This window comes from Hemitrygon akajei, chromosome 9 (assembly GCF_048418815.1).
Source record: "Hemitrygon akajei chromosome 9, sHemAka1.3, whole genome shotgun sequence".
Classification (NCBI taxonomy): domain Eukaryota; kingdom Metazoa; phylum Chordata; class Chondrichthyes; order Myliobatiformes; family Dasyatidae; genus Hemitrygon; species Hemitrygon akajei.
This window is the reverse complement of record NC_133132.1, coordinates 11,086,756-11,107,441: the sequence shown is the minus strand read 5'-3', so window position 1 is coordinate 11,107,441 and position 20,686 is coordinate 11,086,756. Positions and strand designations below refer to the sequence as shown.

Sequence of the window (20,686 nt, the reverse complement as noted above, 5' to 3'; positions counted from 1 at the left end):
CGCTTGGCTCACTTCCCCTACTTGCCCTCTGATGATTTTTGTTAGATTAAGCGGATTGATTTTCTTCACTCCCCCTTCCCCCTCAAATCTTACCACTACATTTAGCAATTTTGCCCTCGGGCCCTTTTCTTCAACTCCTCTTCCCTCATTTTCCGACTCACCTCCTTTCTTTCTCTTCCACCCTTCCTATTCTTCGTCCCTCTCCCCACCTCTTCCCACTCAATCTCCGTGCTGCTGCTGTCACCATCAGTCTCCCTCCCTGCCATCCTATTGAAGTTTGCAAGGAACCGTGTACAAATATCGTTCTGGACCTGTACAGGCCGTCGGTCAATATTCCCACAGAATGTCCCCAACAACACCACAGCAGTTCCTCAGCCCTGAGTCCAGACCGCAGCCACGTCCAAAAGCACCGCTCAGGCAGCCGAAAAAAGGGACACAAAAACACTGCCCGGTCACCCAGCTACAACATTCTCAGCCACACTGGCAACCGGACATGAAACCGGGGCTTGCAGAATGTTTTAATGGTACCGTAATTACCCATAAAGCCCTGCGTTAAAAATTTCGCCTTCGCTGAAGCACCAATCAAATGCGCAGGCGTCAGGATTGTTGACGTCACCGACATCACGCATGCGTGAAATATACAAAGTAGGAAGTATCGACAGCAGGTGAGAGTTCGTTTTCGGGCCTAATTTTTCAGCACCGACTTCGGGATAATTACTGTGAACTTCGCAAACCGTGAGTGACCCGCAATCCCGGGACAGTCCTACTCTCGTCCCTGTCTCTCAGCCCCACGATCCGTACACGGGCCCCGGGGAGCTTCCGGCTGATGAGGGGATGGATCTCTCAGACAGAGCTGAGCTCCAGCTGTCTAAATGCAAGGATTAGGAACTCGGAGAAAGGGAACAAAATCTTTTACATCACCAGCTGAGAAAATCACCTACTCTATTCACAAGCAAGAGAAAATCCGGAGATGCTGGAAATCCAAGCAACACACACAAATTGCTGGAGGAGCTCAGCATTAGTACTCTCTTCCATAGATGCTGCCTGGCCTGCTGAGTTCTCCAGCATTTTGTGTGTGTTGCTTGTCCTCCTCTTGTTCTGGTCTTTTCTACCCGTGGGAACATGTTTTGACCCATTCTGTCTGGGTACATAATGATATCAAACTGCTTTGCCCCGGGCAACAAGTAACTTTCACGTCACAAATGTGCCAGACTCCAATGAGACAGACTACTGCCCTTCCCGTCATATTCATTGGCATTGTCATCACTGAGTTCACCACCGTCAGTCACTGGGGGAGGGTTCAGGGGAAATATTTATGTACAATACAGAAACTGGTGTTACCTGTGTGTATTGTGGTGATGCAAAAATTGCTGGAGAATTTGCAAGTGGGCAGAAGTGGAATGATAATTGGAAATTTGACTTTTTAAAGCGGCATTTAGCAAGAAAATCACATATGGACAGTGTTCAAAAGCTCTGGTGAGAAAATTCTTCATAACCCACTGCAGACTTCCTACATAGGTTGTGTGAGAGTGCAGATGAACTTGATCAAACCCAGAAGAGATCAAAGTTCTTATTGAAAGTGATTTGCTTGCTGTTAAAATGAATACCTCTGTATATAAAATTGAGTGTGCAGGTGTTGTCACTGAGTAAAAATTGCACAGCGCAAGATTTTTGCACATTCTGGTAATTTCAAATTAGAGGGAACATTGGTGGGAAGGTGGGGAGACCTCCAGTGTCCCTGATGCCCTCACCTACAAGATGTGCATCCAGCTGCAGTTTAAGGAGTTGGAGCTGGAAATGGATGAATTCCGGATCATCCGGGAGTTGGAGGGGGTGATAGATATGACATGAAGAAAGGTGAGTTACACCCAAGGTACAGAACACAGGAAACTGGGTGAGAGTCAGGAAGGTGAATGAGGTTAAATAGCCATCACAGAGTGCTCTTGTGGCCATCCCACACAACAACAGGTGGACCACTTTAGAAACTGTTGGGGGTGTTACCTAGCAGTGTAAAGTCAGGGGTGATATGTGATTCGTTCGTTAGGGGAACAGAACTAGAAGGAGCTGGTAGCAGCTGGAACAGTTTGTGGTTGGAATAACTCGGGTCCCCAATGATCCTTTGGACTCTTTTTACACACCTGTCTTAGTAAATTTCCTGGATAGCGGTAAGTTCACATCTACAGATATTTTGTTCCCAAAACTAATGAATCCTGCATCATCCCTTTGGCTTTCCTCTCCCAGATCAAAAACAATCAGAATCAGAATTGAGTTTATCATCACCGGCAAGTGTCCTGAAACTTGTTAACTTAACAGCAGCAGTTCAATCTAATACATAATATAAAAACATAGAAAACCTACAGCACAATACAGGCCTTAGGCCCACAAACTTGCGACGAACATGTCCCTACCTTAAAAATTACTAGGGATACTCATAGCCCTCTATTTTTCTAAGCTCCATGTACCTATACAAAAGTCTCTTAAAAGACCCTATCATATCCACCTCCACCACCGTTGTCAGCAGCCCATTCCACTGATTCACCACTCTCTGCGTAAAACAACTTACCCTTGACATCTCCTCTGTCCCTACTCTCAAGCACCTTAAACCTGTGTCCTCTTGTGGCAACCATTTCAGCCCTGGGAAAAACCCTCTGACTATCCACACGATCAATGCCTCTCGTCACGTTATATAACTCTATCAGGTCACCTCTCATCCTCCTTCGCTCCAAGGAGAAAAGGCCGAGTTCACTCAACCTGTCTTCATAAGGCATGCTCCCCAAACCAAGCAAAATCCTTGTAAATCTCCTCTGCACCCTTTCTATGGTTTCAGACAGACAGACATACTTTATTGATCCCGAGGGAAATTGGGTTTCATTACAGTCAGACCAACCAAGAACAGTGTAGAAATATAGCAATATAAAACCAAGAATAATTAAATAATAATTAAATTATGCCAAGTGGAAACCAGTCTAGGACCAGCCTATTAAGGGTGTCTGACACTTTGAGGGAGGAGTTGTAAAGTTTGATGGCCACAGGCAGGAATGACTTCCTATGACGCTCAGTGTTGCATCTCGGTGGAATGAGTCTCTGGCTGAATGTACTCCTGTGCCTAATCAGTACATTATGGAGTGGATGGGAGATATTGTCCAAGATGGCATGCAACTTGGACAGTATCCTCTTTTCAGACACCACCGTCAGAGAGTCCAGTTCCATCCCCACAACATCACTGGCCTTACGAATGAGTTTGTTGATTCTGTTGGTGTCCGCTACCCTCAGCCTGCTGCCCCAGCACACAACAGCAAACATGATAGCACTGGCCACCACAGACATGTAGAACATCCTCAGCATCGTCCGGCAGATGTTAAAGGACCTCAGTCTCCTCAGGAAATAGAGACAGCTCTGACCCTTCTTGTAGACAGCTCCAGTGTTCTTTGACCAGTTCAGTTTATTGTCAATTCGTATCCCCAAGCATTTGTAATCCTCCACCATGTCCACACTGACCCCTTGGATGGAAACAGGGGTCACCGGTGCCTTAGCCCTCCTCAGGTCCACCACCAGCTCCTTAGTCTTTTTCACATTAAACTGCAGATGATTCTGCTCGCACCATGTGACAATGTTTCCCACCATAGCCCTGTACTCAGCCTCATCTCCCTTGCTGATGCATCCAACTATGGCAGAGTCATCAGAAAACTTCTGAAGATGGCAGGACTCTGTTGTAGTTGAAGTCCGAGGTGCAGATGGTGAAGAGAAAGGGAGACAGGACAGTTCCCTGTAGAGCTCCAGTGCTGCTGACCACTCTGTCTGACACACAGTGTTGCAAGCGCACCTACTGTGGTCTGCCAGTCAGGTAATCAATAACCGTGACACCAGGGAAGCATCCACCTGCATTACTGTCAGCTTCTCACCCAGCAGAGCAGGGCGGATGGTGTTGAATGCACTGGAGAAGTCAAAAAACATGACCCTCACAGTGCTCGCCGGCTTGTCCAGGTGGGCGTAGACACGGTTCAGCAGGTAGACGATGGCATCCTCAACTCCTAGTCGGGGCTGGTAGGCGAACTGGAGGGGGTCTAAGCGTGGCCTAACCATAGGCCGGAGCTGCTCTAGAACAAGTCTCTCCAGGGTCTTCATGATGTGGGAGGTCAATGCCACCGGTCTGTAGTCATTGGAGCCACTGGGGCATGGTGTCTTCGGTACAGGAACGAGGCAGGACGTCTTCCACAGCACAGGAACCTTCTGGAGACTCAGGCTCAGGTTGAAGACATGGTGAAGTACTCCACGTAGCTGAGGGGCACAGGCTTTGAGCACCCTGGGGCTGACACCACATCCTTCCTGTAGTGAGGCGATCAGAATTGAGCACAGTACCCCAAGTGGAGTCTGATCAGGGTCCTATGTAGCTGCAACATTACCTCTCTGCTCTTAAATTCAGTTCCACAATTGATGAAGGCTAATACACCGTGCACCTTCTTAACCACAGAGTCAACCTGTCGTTAAGATTCCCATTTCGATATGTCAATCAATGGCCTCTTCTACTGTCAAGGTGAAGCCACACTCAGGTTGGAGGAACAACACCTTATATACCGGCTGGGTAGCCTAAAACCTGATGGCATGAATATTGATTTCTCTAACTTCCATTAATGCCCCTCCTTCCCTGCTTACTCCATCACTAAAATTAATTTTTCCCTCCTCCCCCCCCTCTCCCCACCTCCTCTCCCCCTCTTCCCAATTCCTTGCCTGTTCTGGAGCTTCCCTCCCGCTTTCTTTCATCCCAGGCTTTTTGTCCTTTGATATTCCCTCTTCTCCACCCTTGTATCCCTTTAGCCAATCACCTTTCCAGCTCTTGGCTTCACCCCTCCCGCTCCTGTCTTCTCCGATCATTTTGGGTCTCCCCCTCCTCTGCCCACTTTCAAATCTCTTACTGTCTCATTTTTCCATTTGTCCTGACGAAGGGTCTTGGCCCGAAATGTCGACTGTACTTCTTCCTACAGATACTGCCTGTTCTCTTGTGTGTGTTGCGTCAACCTGTGCAGCTGCTTTGAGCCTCCTATGGACTCGGACACCAAGATCCCTCTGATCTTCCACACTGCCAACAGTCTTACCATTAATACTATATTCTGCCATCATATTTGTCCTACCAAAATGAACCACTTATATGGGTTGAACTCCATCTGCCACTTCTCAGCCCAGTTTTGCATCCTATCCATTTCCCGCTGTAACCTCTGACAGCCCTCCACACTATTCACAACACTCCCAACCTTTGTGTCATCAGCAAACTTACTAACCCATCCATCCACTTCCTCATCCAGGTCATTTATAAAAATCACGCAGAGTAAGGGTCTCAGAACAGATCCCTGAGGTACTCCTCTGGTCACTGACTTCCATGCAAAATATGACCCATCTACAACCACTCTTTGCCTTCCGTGGTCAAGCCATATCCTCAAGCAAGGTCCCCTTGGATCCCATGCCTCCTTACTATCTCAATAAGCTTTGCATGGGGTGCCTTATCAAATGCCTTGCTGAAAACCATATACACTACATCTACTGCTCTTCCTTCATCAATGTGTTTTGTCACATCCTCAAAAAATTCAATCAGACTCATAAGGCACGACCTGCCCTTGACAAAGCCATGCTAACTATTCCTAATCATATTATGCCTCCAGATGTTCATAAATCCTGCCTCTTATGATCTTCTCTATCAACTTAGCAACCACTGAAGTCTATAATTTCCTGTGCTATCTCTACTCCGTTTCTTGAAAAAGGGAACAACATCCACAACCCTCCAATCCTCTGGAACCTCTCCCGTCCCCATTGATGATGCAAAGATCATCGCCAGAGGCTCAGCAATCTCCTCCCTCACCTCCCACAGTAGCCTGGGGTACATCTCCTTTGGTCCTGGTGACTTATCCAACTTGATGCTTTCCGAAAGTTCCAGCACATCCTCTTTCTTAATATCTACATACTCAATCTTCTCAGTCCGCTGCAAGTCATCACTACAATCACCAAGATCCGTTTCCATAGTAAAGTAGTCATTAAGTACCTCGGCTATTTCCTCCAGTTCCATACACACTTTCCCACTGTCACACTTGATAGGTCCTATCTTTAGGTTCTATCCTCTTGCTCTTCACATACTTGTAGAATGCCCTGGGGTTTTCCTTAATCCTGCCTGCCAAGGCCTTCTCATGGCCCCTTCTGGCTCTCCTAATTTCCTTCTTAAGCTCCTTCCTGTTACCCTTATAATCTCTAACATTACCTAGCTCTCTGAACCTTTTGTAAGCTTTTCTTCTTGACTAGATTTACTACAGCCTTTGTACACCACGGTTCCTGTCCCCTACCATAACTTCCCTATATAACAATCTAACAATTACAGCACAGAAACAGGCCATCTCGGCCCTTCTAGTCCTTGCCGAAGGCTTACTCTCACCTAGTCCCACTGGCCCGCACTCAGCCCATAACCCTCCATTCCTTCCCTGTCCATATACCTATCCAATTTTTTTTAAATGACAAAATCGAACCTGCCTCTATCACTTCTACTGGAAGCTCGTTCCACACAGCTAGCACTCTCTGAGTAAAGAAGTTCCCCCTCATGTTACCCCTAAACTTTTGCCCCTTAACTCTCAACTCATGCCCTCTTGTTTGAATCTCCCCTACTCTCAATGGAAAAAAACCTATCCACATCAACTCTATCTATCCCCCTCATAATTTTAAATAGCTCTATCAAGTCCCCCCCTCAACCTTCTACGCTCCAAAGAATAAAGACCTAACTTGTTCAACCTTTCTCTGTAACTTAGGTGCTGAAACCCAGGTAACATTCTAGTAAATCTCCTCTGTACTCTCTCTAATTTGTTGACATCTTTCCTATAATTCGGTGACCAGAACTGTACACAATACTCCAAATTTGGCCTCACCAATGCCTTGTACAATTTTAACATTACATCCCAACTATTATACTCAATGCTCTGATTTGTAAAGGTCAGCATACCAAAAGCTTTCTTCACCACCCTATCCACATGAGATTCCACCTTCAGGGAACTATGCACCATTATTCCTAGATCACTCTGTTCTACTGCATTCCTCAATGCCCTACCATTTACCATGTATGTCTTATTTTGATTATTCCTACCAAAATGTAGCACCTCACATTTTTCGGAATTAAACTCCATCTGCCATCTTTCAGCCCACTCTTCTAACTGGCCTAAATCTCTCTGCAAGCTTTGAAAACCTACTTCATTATCCACAACGCCACCTATCTTAGTACACTTACTAATCCATTTTTCCACCCCATCATCCAGATCAATAATGAATATGAAAAACAACATTGGACTCAGTACAGATCCCTGTGGCACACCACTAGTCACTGGTCTCCATCCTGACAAACAGTTATCCACCACTACTCTCTGGCATCTCCCATCCAACCACTGTTGAATCCATTTTACTACTTCAATATTAATACCTAATGATTGAACCTTCCTCTCTAACCTTCCGTGTGGAACCTTGTCAAAGACCTTACTGAAGTCCATAAAGACAACATCCACTGCTTTACCCTCGTCAACTTTCCTAGTAACCTCTTCAAAAAATTCAATAAGATTTCCCTGTTTCATTGGAACATACCTATGCAGAACTCCGCACAAATTTCCCCTGAATATTTGCTACATTTCTTCCGTTCCTTTCTCTGAGAACATCTGTTCCCAATTTAAGCTTCTAAGTTCCTGCCTGATAGCCTCATAATTCCCCTTAGTCCAATTAAACGCTTTTCTAACTTGTCTGTTCCTATCTCTCTCCAGTGCTATTGTAAAGGAGATAGAATTATGATCACTATCTCCAAAATGCTCTCCCACTGATTGATCTGACACCTGACCAGGTTCATTTCCTAATACAAAATCAAGTACAGACTCTCCTCTTGTAGGCTTATCTATGTATTGTGTCAAGAAACCTTCCAGAACACACGTAACAAACTCCACCCCATCGGAACCCCTTGCTCTAGGGAGATGCCAGTCGATATTTGGGAAATTAAAATCTCCCATCACGACAACTCTGTTATTATTACACCTTCCCAGGATCTGTTTCCCTATCTGCTCCTCGATATCCCTGTTACTATTGGGCGTCCTATAAAAAACACCCAGTAGAGTTATTGAAGCCTCCTGTTCCTAACCCCCACCCAGAGACTCCGTAGACAATCCCTCCATGGCGTCCACCTTTTCTGCAGCTGTGACACTATCTCTGATCAACAGTGCCATGCCCCCCCCCCCCCCACTTTTGCCTCCCTCCCTGTCCTTTCTGAAACATCTAAAACCCGGCACATGAAGTAACCATTCCTGCCCCTGAGCCATTCAAGTCTCTGTAATAGCCACCACAGCAAGTACTGATTAGCTCCAAGTACTGATCCATGGTCTAAGTTTATCCGCTTTGTTCACAATACTCCTTGCGTTAAAATAGACACATCTCAAACCATCAGTTTGAGTGCGTCCCTTCTCTATCACCTGCCTATCCTCCCTCACACACTGTCTCCAAGCTTTCTCAATTTGTGACCCAACCGCCTGTTGGGCTTGAAATTCTGCCCTGTGTTCGTTTAGGAAGAGAGACAACCAACACCGGAATATAGCAAAACGTGGCTTTATTGGCAGAATCGCAACTGGCACAGCGAGGAGACAAGACCCCCGCTGGAGAAGGCGCGTTCCGACCTCCCCTTACAATCTGCTCTTATTTATATCCCTTTTCCCCCCCAGCACAACCCCCCACTATATATTAGGTAATATCGGGCACTTGTGTCCATCTTATTGGCCCGCAGCCATATGCTCACGAGTTACCTGTTTCTTTTGTTTACTGAATCGCGTGACACTTAGTTTCGGTGTAGCGGGGTCCCCAGTTTCGCTCCCCCCTCCCTCTCATTACGTGAGCCACTCCTGACCTGTAATGGCAGTCTCGAATTAACCCTAACATTAACCCTAACACTCCCTCCCTTGGCCTCCCAGAGGCCACACCCCTTACAAGCTTTTCCGCGGCTGCCGGGATCAGGCAGGGAGACGAGCGTCCCCCGGCACTCTTTGGCGTGTCCTCCCTATTTGCTTATCCTGATTTGTCCGACCTAGGGTCACAAAATATGGGTAGGGGTTCCCTAAACATCCGCAATTTTTACAAGAAGCATGCAACATTTCAGAAAACTTATTCAAGAACAAATTCACAATCCCCCCTTGCCATGGTCCATTTCAGTCCGTGTCCTCCCATAGCGCGTCCGCTTTTCAGGAGGGCCGTGTCCTCCCCTTCCATTGGGAACAAGGGTGCCTGGTACGCCGGTGGAGTTCCATCCTTTCCGGTCAAGGCTCGATCTATAGTCCCGCAACAACAACCACACGTAATAAAGATAGCAATTGAAATAGACAGTCCTAGAGCCGACTGTCCCAGAAACGCTCCCCACTTGCCAGAGGTCTTATTTAGCCAGTAGAAAATGATGCCAGTTATTGTCCCCCTCCCTTCTTACCTTTTAATGCCCTGTTGGAGACCTCGGTTACAGGGTATGGACCATGCCACCATTTTCCGTTCCAGGTGAGCTTCCCCGGGCCTCGGAGGAACACTTCCACTCCTACCTTGATGGTGTCCGACCCCTGCGGCTGCTCACTGTTAGTTTATTGAACTCGCACAGTTATCAATTTTACCATATTTCTAAAAACTCTCATATACTCTGTTACTCAACACACAAATGTCTGAGTTTCGGTAACTCGAAATTGAAGTGCTCCATGGCTCCCTAGTACACAGAGAGGATCAAATATGGGACGGTCGCCTTTCAAAACCTGACCTTCGCGTGGGAGATTTCTCCTCTTAACAACCAGTCTAAGGTAGGCGCCGTCAGTATCCCCGTGCACTAAGGTGTACCGCGGAACACTTTCTCTTCTCCTCCTCACTCCTGAGACTTTTATGCCCATCGTGGGCGGCGGGTACCCTCACTCAGAAGACTTTTCCACGGGCGGAGGATCTTCCTAAAAACAGATAAGAGTTAGTACTTACCAGTCACGATTCTGCACCGGGAATGATCTCTCCCAGGGTAATTTGGGGTTGGTGAGGATCCGTCAGCAGACAAGATCTAACTCAGTGATTTAACTATCTAGTGGAAGTCTTCGATATAACAGGCACTTCCTGACCTTAGTCGAGCTTGCGGCCGCAAGTTGTCTGCCGTCGGACCCGCCAGCCTGTGTTGTCTCTTCCCTCCCCAAGTCGGGGTCACCAATTGTTGGGCTTGAAATTCTGCCCTGTGTTCGTTTAGGAAGAGAGACAACCAACACCGGAATATAGCAAAACGTGGCTTTATTGGCAGAATCGCAACTGGCACAGCGAGGAGACAAGACCCCCGCTGGAGAAGGCGCGTTCCGACCTCCCCTTACAATCTGCTCTTATTTATATCCCTTTTCCCCCCCAGCACAACCCTCCACTATATATTAGGTAATATCGGGCACTTGTGTCCATCTTATTGGCCCGCAGCCATATGCTCACGAGTTACCTGTTTCTTTTGTTTACTGAATCGCGTGACACTTAGTTTCGGTGTAGCGGGGTCCCCAGTTTCGCTCCCCCCTCCCTCTCATTACGTGAGCCACTCCTGACCTGTAATGGCAGTCTCGAATTAACCCTAACATTAACCCTAACACGCCTCTTCCCCAGTCTCTTCAGTTCGGTTCCCACCCCCCCCCCCCCCCAACAATTCTAGTTTAAACTCTCCACAGTAGCTTCAGCAAACCTCCTGCCCCTGGATTCAAGTGCAACCCGTCCCAAAAGAGGTCCCAATGATCCAGAAATCTGAATCCCTGCCCCCTGTTCCAACCCCTCAGCCACACATTTATCCTCCACCTCATTCTATTCCTGTAGTCACTGTCACGTGGCACAGGCAGTAATCCCAAGAATATTACCTTTGCAGTCCTGCTCCTGAACTTCCTTCCTTACTCCCTGTAGTCTTCTTTCAGGACCTCTTCCCTTTTCCTGCCTGTGTCATTGGTATCAATAGGTACCACGACCTCTGGCTGTTCTCCCTCCCACCGCAGGATATCGTGGGCATGATCAGAAACATCCCGGACCCCGGCACCTGGGAGGCAAACTACCATCCGAGTTTCTTCCCTGCGTCCACAGGATCGTCTGTCTGACCCCCGACTATAGAGTCCCCTATCACTACTGCCTTTCTCTTCCTTTCCCTACCCTTCTGAGCCACAGGGCTAGACTCTGTGCCAGAGGCATGGCCACTGTTGCTTCCTCCAGGTAGTCTGTCCCCTCCAACAGTACTCAAACAGGAGTACTTATTGTCAAGGGGTATAGCCACAGGGGTATTCTCTAGTACCTGACTTTTCTCCTTACCCACTTGCCTGTCTCCCGTGGCCTTGGTGTGACCACCTGCCCATAACTCCTTTCTATCCGTTCCTCACTCTCCCTGACCAGACGAAGGTCATCGAGCTGCAGCTCCAGTTCCCTAACACGGTCCCTAAGGAACTGCAGCTCGACGCACCTGGTGCAGATATGGCCGCCCGGCAGGCTGGGAGACTCCAGGACCTCCCACATCGGACAGCGAGCACAGAACACGGGCCTCACACACATTCTTCCTTTCCTTTCCACAATTAACACAGGTAAACCTACCTCGCCTCGTCCCATTACCGCCGCAGCCTGTATGAGCCAAACCCACTCCTCTGCCCACTGGATATGGTGGTCTTCTTGTCAAACTTTTCCTGCTCTACTGGCTGGCGTCACAGGCCTGCACAGTCTTGTCTGTCTTTAACCCGAGTAGTACAATTCCTTCTCTCCAAAACACCCTCAGCCGTTCCACTCACAGCCTCCTTGCTTCGAATCTCAAAGAAATATAGACGAACAATAATAATAGTAATAATAAATAAATAAGTGAATCTTATTCATTATTCTTTATACAGTATACAGATATTGAATAGATTAAAAGTCTTGCAAAAAACAGAAACAATATATATTAAAAAAGTGAGATAGTGCCCAGGGGTTCAGTGTCCATGTAGGAATCAGATGGCAGAGCGGAAGAATCTGTTCCTGAATCACTGAGTGTGTGCCTTCAGGCTTTGGTACCTCCTCCCTGATGGTAACAGTGAGAAAAGGGCATGCCCTGGGTGCTGGAGGTCCTTCATAATGGGCACTGCCTTTCTGAGACACCGCTCACTGAAGATGTCTCGGGTACTTTTTAGGCTAGTGCCCAAGATGGAGCTGACTACATTTACACCCTTTTTACAAGAAAGGAGAATACAAACAACAAAATGCTTTACAAACATACCAGGTACAGGCAGATAGGAACAAATGGGGTATTCATGAAGTGCAGGAAATTCAAGTGAACACTTATGAAAGAAATAAAAGAAGGCATGAGTTTGCCCCAGCAGGCAAGGTGTAGGTGAATCCTCAGGGACTCTGCGGATATGTTACGAGCAAAAAGATTGCAAGAGAAAAAAAATTAATCCTCTGGAAAATCAGAATGGTGATCTATACAGGAGGCAAAAGAGATGGGGGATATTTTAAATATATTTTTGCATCTGTGTTTACTCAGGAGACGGACACAGAGTCTGTAGAAGTGAGGCAAAGCGGCATCAACTTCATGGACACTGTACAGATTACAGAGGTGGAGGGGTTTGCTGTCATTAGGCAAATTAGCATGGATATATCCCCAGGCCCTGACAAGTTGTTCCCTAGGACCCTGTGGAAGACAAGTGCAGAAATTGTTGGAGCCCAAGCACAGATATTTAAATCATCCTTAGAGACAAGTGAGGTACTGGAGGATTGGAGGACAGCCAGTGTTGCTCCACTGAACAAGAAAGGCTCTAAAAATAAACTAGGAAATTATACATCAGTGAGCTTGACATCAGCAGGGGGAAATTTATTGTAATGTGTGTGCAGGAACCGGATATATAAGTATTTGGATAGCTGAGGACATGATTAAGGATAGGCAGCATGGCTTTTTGTATGGTAGGCCATGTCTAACCAGTTTACAGAATCTCTCGAGGAAGTTATCAGGAAAATGGATGAAGGCAAGGCAGTGGATGTTGTCTACATGGACTTTAGCAAGGCACTTGACAAAGTCTCATATTGGATGTTGGTCAAGAAGGTTCAGTCACTCAGCATTCAAGATGAGATAGTAAATTGGATGAGTCACTATCTTTGGGAGAAGCCAGAGTGTGGTAGCAGATGGTGGCCTCTCTGACCGGAGGCCTGTGACTAGTGGTGTGTCTCAGGGATCAGTGCTGGATCTGTTGTTGTTTGTCATCTATATCAGTCATCTGGATGATAACATGGTTAGCCGAATCAGCAAATTTGTGGATGACACGAAGACTGGGAGTGTAGTGGACTGTGAGAAGACTATCCTGGCTTGCAGTGTGATCTGGAGCCGCTGGAGAAATGGGTTGAGAAATGGAAAATGGAAGTTAATGCAGACAAGTGTGAGGTTTTGCACTTTGGTACGACCTACCAGGGTGGGTCTTACACAGTGACTGGTCGGGCACTGTGGAGTGTTGTTAAAAAAGGGATCTGGGAATACAGGTCTATATTTCACTGAAAGTGGTGTCACAGTTCGATAGGGACGGAAAGAAAGATTTTGGCTCATTGTCCTTCATAAACCAAAGTACTGAGTACAGGAGATGGATGTTATGTTGACGTTGTACAAGACATCGGTGAAGCCTAATTTGGAGTATTGTCTGCAGGTTTGGTCACCAGTCTACAGGAAAGACGTGAAAGAGGTTGAAAGAATTCAGAGAAAATTCACAAGGATGTTGCCAGGTCTGGAGGACTTGGGTTATAAGGAGAGATTGAACAGGTCTGGGGCTTTATTCCTTGGAACATGAGGGGAAACTTCTTCACACAGACGGTCGTCCGGGGGTGGAATGAGCTCACAAGTGATGCATGTGAGCTTGATTTCAATATTTAAGAGGTTTCACAGGTACCTGGATGGTAGGGGTATGGGAGTGGGCAGCTTAAATAGTTCAGCTCATACTAGATGGCCCAAAGGGCCTGCTTCTGTGTTGTAATTTTCTATGACCAAGATAAAAACCAGAAATAATACTAATATTCACTCTAATTCCTTTTAACAGCTGCGCAGACCAACGATTCATCTGGGCAGGAAAGTTTCACATGGCTTTCAAACTGTGGCACTTTAACAGTATGTAAAAGAAAATCCCAGCTTCACATCAACAAAGGCTATTTACTTGAGAGAAAACATAGAAGCATAGAAAATAGGTGCAGGAGTAGGCCATTCGGCCCTTCGAGCCTGCACCGCCATTCAGTATGATCATGGCTGATCATCCAACTCAGAACCCTGTACCTGCCTTCTCTCCATACCCCCGATCCCTTTAGCCACAAGGGCCATATCTAACTTCCTCTTAAATATCGCCAGTGATCTGGCCTGAACTGTTTCCTGTGGCAGAGAATTCCACAGGTTCACCACTCTCTGTGTGAAGAAGTTTCTCCTCTTCTTGGTCCTGAAAGGCTTCACCTTTATCCTTAAACTGTGACCCCTCGTTCTGGACTTCCCCAACATCGGGAACAATCTTCCTGCATCTAGCCTGTACAATCCCTTTAGAATTTTATACGTTTCAGTAAGATCCCCCCTCAATCTTCTAAATTCCAGTGAGTATAAGCCTAGTCGATCCAGTCTTTCTTCATATGAAAGTCCTGCCATCCCAGGAATCAATCTGGTGAACCTTCTTTGTACTCCCTCTATGGCAAGAATGTCTTTCCTCAGATTAGGGGACCAAAATTGCACACAATTCACCAGGTGTGGTCTCACCAAGGCCTTGTACAACTGCAGTAGAACCTCCCTGCTCCTGTACTCAAATCCTCTTGCTATGAATGCCAACATACCATTCGCCTTTTTCACTGCCTGCTGTACCTGCATGCCCACCTTCAATGACTGGTGTACAATGACACCCAGGTCTCATTGCACTTCCCCTTTTCCTAATCGGCCACCGTTCAGATAATAATCTGTTTTCCTGTTCTTGCCACCGAAGTGGATAACCTCACATTTATCCACATTAAATTGCATCTGCCATGAATTTGCCCACTCAGCTAACCTATCCAAGTCACCCTGCATCCTCTTAGCATCCTCCTCACAGCTAACAATGCCGCCCAGCTTCATGTCATCCGCAAACTTGGAGATGCTGCATTTAATTCCCTCGTCTAAATCATTAATATATATTGTAAACAACTGGGGTCCCAGCACTGAGCCTTGTGGTACCCCACTAGTCACTGCCTGCCATTCTGAAAAGGTCCCGTTTATTCCCACTCTTTGCTTCCTGTCTGCCAGCCAATTCTCTATCCAGAGAGTGTTTCAGTTATTGAGGGGTCAGGCACCCATGCAGTGGGGACAGGGAATAATACCAATGGAGAGAGTCAAACAGAGCCAGGTCACAGACTGGAGACGGCAGAAATGCCCCATTCTTATAGAGACAGGAAGAGCATCATAGAGTTTGATGGTCATTCCAGATACCAGCACTGTGCCCAGGTAGAAGATGATTTCTCTCTCCAACTTCGGTTGAACTTCACTGTAACAGTGTGATACCATCTCACACCTCGACAACTCAAGGGATCTTATCTGAAATGTTGTCCGACACCCATTGATGGATTTTGTAAATCTTTTCACAGGTTAAAAATTACAAGGAATTCATCTACAGGAATCTCGAACACAACACACCAGTTTTGCTGTCTCTGTCCAGATATTTAAGAAGTGGAGCAAGGGATTCACTCCATCATCCTTCCTACTCAGACTGTGGGGAGGAATTCACTCGATCATCTGACCGACTGGCATGCCCGTCATTTTACACAGGGGGGACCCATTCACCTGCTCAGACAGTGGGAATGGATTCACTTGATCATCTCAACTGAAGGTACATCAGCAAGTTCACACTGGGACAAGGCCATTCATCTGTTCTGTGTGTGAGAAGGGATTCAGTCGGTCTTCCCACCTGTGGACACACCAGTCAGTTCACAGTGGACAGAGGCTGGTCATCTGCTGAATTTGTGGGGAAGGATTCACTCGGTTGTCTGATCTAATGGCTCACAAGCGAGTTCACACCGGGGAGAGGCCGTACACCTGCTCGGACTGTGGGAAGGGATTCACTTGCTCAGCTAATCTGAAGGTGCATCAGCGAGTTCACACTGGAGAGAGGCCGTTCACCTGCTCAGTGTGTGGGAAGGGATTCACTCAGTCATCCCACCTACGTAGTCACCAACGAGTTCACACTGGGGAGAAGCCGTTCACCTGCTCAGACTGTGGAAAGGAATTCACAAAGTCATCTCAGCTCAAGGTACATCAGAGAGTTCACACTGGAGAGAGGCCATTCACCTGCTCAGATTGTGGGAAGGGATTCACTCAGTCATCCAACCTACAGAGTCACCAACGAGTTCACACTGGGGAGAAGCCGTTCACCTGCTCCGACTGTGGGAAGGGATTCACTGACTCATTTCAACTGAAGGTACATCAGCGAGTTCACACTGGAGAGAGGCCGTTCACCTGCTCAGAATGTGGGAAGAGATTCACTCAGTTATCCGCCCTACAGAGACACCAACGAGTTCACACTGGGGAGAAGCCATTCACCTGCTCCGACTGTGGGAAGGGATTCACCTCGTCATCCACCCTATTGGTACACCGAACACTTCACACTGGGGAGCGGCCGTTCACCTGCTCAGATTGTGGGAAGGGATTCACTCAGTCATCTAAGCTACTGGCACACAAGTCAGTTCACACTGGGGAGAGGCCGTTCACCTGCTCAGATTGTGGGAAGGGATTCACTCGGTCATCTGATCTGCAGATACATCAGCGAGTTCACACTGGAGAGAGGCCATTCACCTGCTCAGACTGTGGGAAGGGATTCACTTCGTCATCTCACCTACTGACACACCAGTCAGTTCATACCGGGGAGAAGCCATTCACCTGCTCAGTCTGTGGGAAGAGATTCACTCAATCATCCACCCTACGGAGACACCAGTCAGTTCACACTGGGGAGAAGCCGTTCATTTGCTCAGAATGTGGGAAGGGATTCACTCGATCATCCCAACTACTGGCACACCAGCGAGTTCACACTGGGGAGAGCCGTTCACCTGCTCAGACTTTGGGAAGAGTTTCTCTCAGCCAAATCAACTGAATGTGCATCATTGAGTTCACACTGGGGAAAGACCGTTCACCTGCTGTGAATGTGGGAAGCGATTCACTCGGTAATCTAACCTTGTGACACACTATCCGGTTCACACTGGGGAGAAAGTTTCAATAAGCTGCATGCTGGATATTTGTCCATCACCGTTGCTGAATGCAATTTCGAGAGTGACTGTCGGTGCTGAACTCTGCAATTATTGCTGCTGCTCACCACACCCAGTTCTGCACCCTGGTCACTGGGCACGGGAGGAGTTTCTTCTGCTGCACATTCACCTTTAATGGGGCTGGAGTTTAATATTCTGGATCTGAGACAAATAAATCAGTTCTATTTCAAACTCTGTCTCTGGTACGTAGTGAATTTAAAACACACCCAGTACACAGTAGAGAGTCAACTCAGGCCGGCTGGACCCTGCCAGTGATTCAGTTCCACGATGGTCCGTTTAAATTCTCCCGTGTTGTTCCCCTCTCGCTCTCCCTGTGGTGATGGGTTCCAAACAGTTACCAGTCTGTGGATGAAGAGGTTTCCCTTGAATTCTCTGCAGACTGAAGAAGTCGAGCTGACTGCAGTTCTGTCTGAGATGTTCTTCACCCCTCAAATCTCTGGGCTGATGGAGAATAACACTGGGAGTTAACCTCCTTATTCAGTGTTCATTTCCACATTATGGGTCATTTTCCCTGCTTCTAAAGGGTTGTTAGAAAACACCCCGTCCTCTAAAGACTGAAAACAGAATGGGAAACCATTAGTTGGATGTTCAAAGGGGCAGGGTCAGAAACCAGAGGCGGGTCCGCACAGGGCAGAGTTTGGGGCTCTGGACGATGGTCGGGGTAAGAACGTATGATGCGGAGAAGGGAATCAGCAGCGGGGCGTGGCAACGAATGACAGAGTAGCAACATTTGGAAACTGATTGGCAGAGAAAATCTTTCATTTGTCTGACTGATGACACAAACAATATCTGGTGAGGTGCTCCACTGGTCAAGGAACATGTGTGTGTTGGGAATGGTTTTAGCTATTGAGGGAGTTGTTCCTGCTTGTTTATCCTGTAATATTATATCTGGATGGTTATTATGGATTGTCCTATCTGAAATAATGTATTGATTGTCATATAATTTGTAAGATTTTGACTCTAAAACTGGATCAGGCTTGAATTTATGGTGCCTTTATGAAGTGATGGAGGGCATTCATGAGTTTGTATTTTAAAGCAAGATTTTGTTGAAGGATATTTGCCACTTGATTGTACCTGTGTAAGTAATCAGATTGAGTTAAACTGCTGCAGGATCCTGGAATGTGTTGGATTGTGTCTGGTTTCTCCTGGCATTTTCTGCACTATCTGCCTTGTTTGTTTGTATTTCATGTATTTTCAATTTTTTTTTCCTTTTGTTAACCACCTTGTCTTGTATTTCTGTAAGGAACCCCTCTGTTTCTGGGAAGAGGTCTCCAACTCTCTGTCAGGTGCTCGATGCTTCCTTGTCAACATCTCGTCTGCTCAGATCGTTGGGATGTCTCCCATGGAGGGTCATACTCATTCCACTGGTTAATGTTTTCTTCCAGAGTGATGATTCATTTCTCTGAGTTGGCCTCTCATTTAGGTTTTCTGGTCTGTATTTCTTATCACGATTGCATATACACACATGGAGTGCTGAATCCTGGTCATTTTTGATGAAAGTATATACAAACCCCATTTCCAGAAAAGTTTGGATATTTTCCAAAATGCAATAAAAACAACTATCTGTGATATGTTAATTCACATGAACCTTTATTTAACTGACAAAAGTACAAAGAAACGATTTTCAATAGTTTTACTGACCAACTTAATTGTATTTTGTAAATATACACACATTTAGAATTTGATGGCTGCAACACACTCAACAAAAGTTGGGTCAGAGTTAAAATAAGATTGAAAAGTGCACAGAATATTCAAGTAACACCAGTTTGGAAGACTCCACATTAAGCAGGCTAATTGGTAGCAGGTGAGGTATCATGATTGGGTATAAAAGTAGCGTCCATCCAAGGCTCAGTCTTTGCAAGCAAGGATGGGTCGTGGCTCACCCCTTTGTGCCAAAATTCGTGAGAGAATTGTTAGTCAGTTCAAAAGGAGCATTTCCCAATGCAAGATTGCAGAGAATTTAGGTCTTTCAACATCTACAGTACATAATATTGTGAAAAGATTCAGAGAATTCAGAGACATCTCAGTGCGTAAAGGGCAAGGTCGGAAAGCACTGATGAATGTGCGTGATCTTCGAGCCCTCAGGCGGCACTGCCTAAGAAACCGTCATGCTACTGTGACAATTATAGCCACCTGGGCTCGGGACTACTTCAGAAAACCATTGTCACTTAACACAGTCCGTCGCTGCATCCAGAAATGCAACTTGAAACCGTATTTTGCAAGAAGGAAGCCATACATCAACTCTATGCAGAAGCGCCGGCGAGTTCTCTGGGCCCGAGCTCATCTCAGATGGACCGAAAGACTGTGGAACCATGTGCTGTGGTCAGATGAGTCCACATTTCAGCTAATTTTTGGAAAAAAACGGGTGTGGATTTCTCCGTGCCAAAGATGAAAACGACCATCCTGATCGTTATCAGCGAAAGGTGCAAAAGCCAGCATCTGTGATGGTATGGGGGTGCATCAGTGCTCACGGCATGGGTGAGTTGCATGTATGTGAAGGTACCATTGACTCTGAGGCGTATATTAGGATTTTAGAGAGACGTATGTTGCCATCAAGGCCACGTCTCTTCCCGGGACGTCCATACTTATTTCAGAAGGACAATGCCAGACCACATTCTGCACGGGCTACAACAGCGTGGCTTTGTAGACACAGAGTGCGTGTGCTTGACTGGCCTGCTGCCAGTCCAGATCTATCTCCTATTGAAAATGTATGGCGCATCACGAAGAGGACAATCAGACAACAGAGACCACGGGCTGTTGAGCAGCTGAAGTCTTATATCAAGCAAGAATGGACAAAATTTCCAATTGCAAATCTACTACAATTAGTATCCTCAGTTCCAAAACGATTAAAAAGTGTTATTAAAAGGAAAGGTGATGTAACACAATGGTAAACATGCCTCTGTCCCAATTGTATTTACAAAATACAATTAAGCTGGTCAGTAAAACTATTGAAAATCTTTTCTTTGTACTTTTGTCAGTTAGTTAAAGGTTCTCGTGAATTAACATATCACAGATTTTCGTTTTTATTGCATTTTGGAAAATATCCCAACTTTTCTGGAAATGGGGTTTGTACTTAGAAGTTTTATCTGACTGTTGTGTGATTTTTTTTTCATGTCTGTTATTCCTCTTCCTCCTTCTGTCCAAGGTAGAGTTAATCCAAGTGGGTTTGAGTGTAAATAGTCTTTTCTAAAGTTATCATTTCAGTTCTTATTTATCTTCGTAAATTTCACTGATTGAAATGGGACCAAGAAATTTTCATCAAAAAAAGTCAATGTCGGTATTGATGAAAGTGTTTATTGTCTTCGTTGTATTTGTTAACTATTGAGCTCTGTTTGGCAGGGTTTTTAAGCCTTGAACTAAATTCTGTCAAAGGTTTTCCCTATTTCACACTACTTTCTATTTTCTTTGCTTG

At 46.2% G+C, this 20,686-nt stretch overlaps 1 protein-coding gene across 3 annotated transcripts; it reads left to right on the top strand.

Annotated features, from left to right (window-relative positions):
• Positions 1–608: 608 nt before the first annotated feature.
• On the top strand, positions 609–17,443 carry LOC140732874 (uncharacterized). 3 transcript variants are annotated; one of them, XM_073055522.1, is made up of 2 exons: positions 609–665; positions 15,604–17,443. In XM_073055522.1, exon 2 carries the CDS (start codon positions 16,011–16,013, stop codon positions 17,100–17,102), a length of 1,092 nt encoding a protein of 363 aa, XP_072911623.1. In that variant the 5' UTR covers positions 609–665; positions 15,604–16,010; the 3' UTR covers positions 17,103–17,443. The 3 variants fall into 3 exon arrangements, with proteins under 3 accessions (XP_072911623.1, XP_072911622.1, XP_072911624.1); XM_073055521.1 differs by having other exon boundaries at positions 643–735; XM_073055523.1 differs by lacking the exon at positions 609–665 and adding an exon at positions 13,968–14,122.
• Positions 17,444–20,686: the final 3,243 nt, after the last annotated feature.

Excerpts from the sequence above, each read along its gene's own strand:
- LOC140732874 (XM_073055522.1), top strand. The coding sequence starts at position 16,011 with ATGGCTCACAAGCGAGTTCACACCGGGGAGAGGCCGTACACCTGCTCG.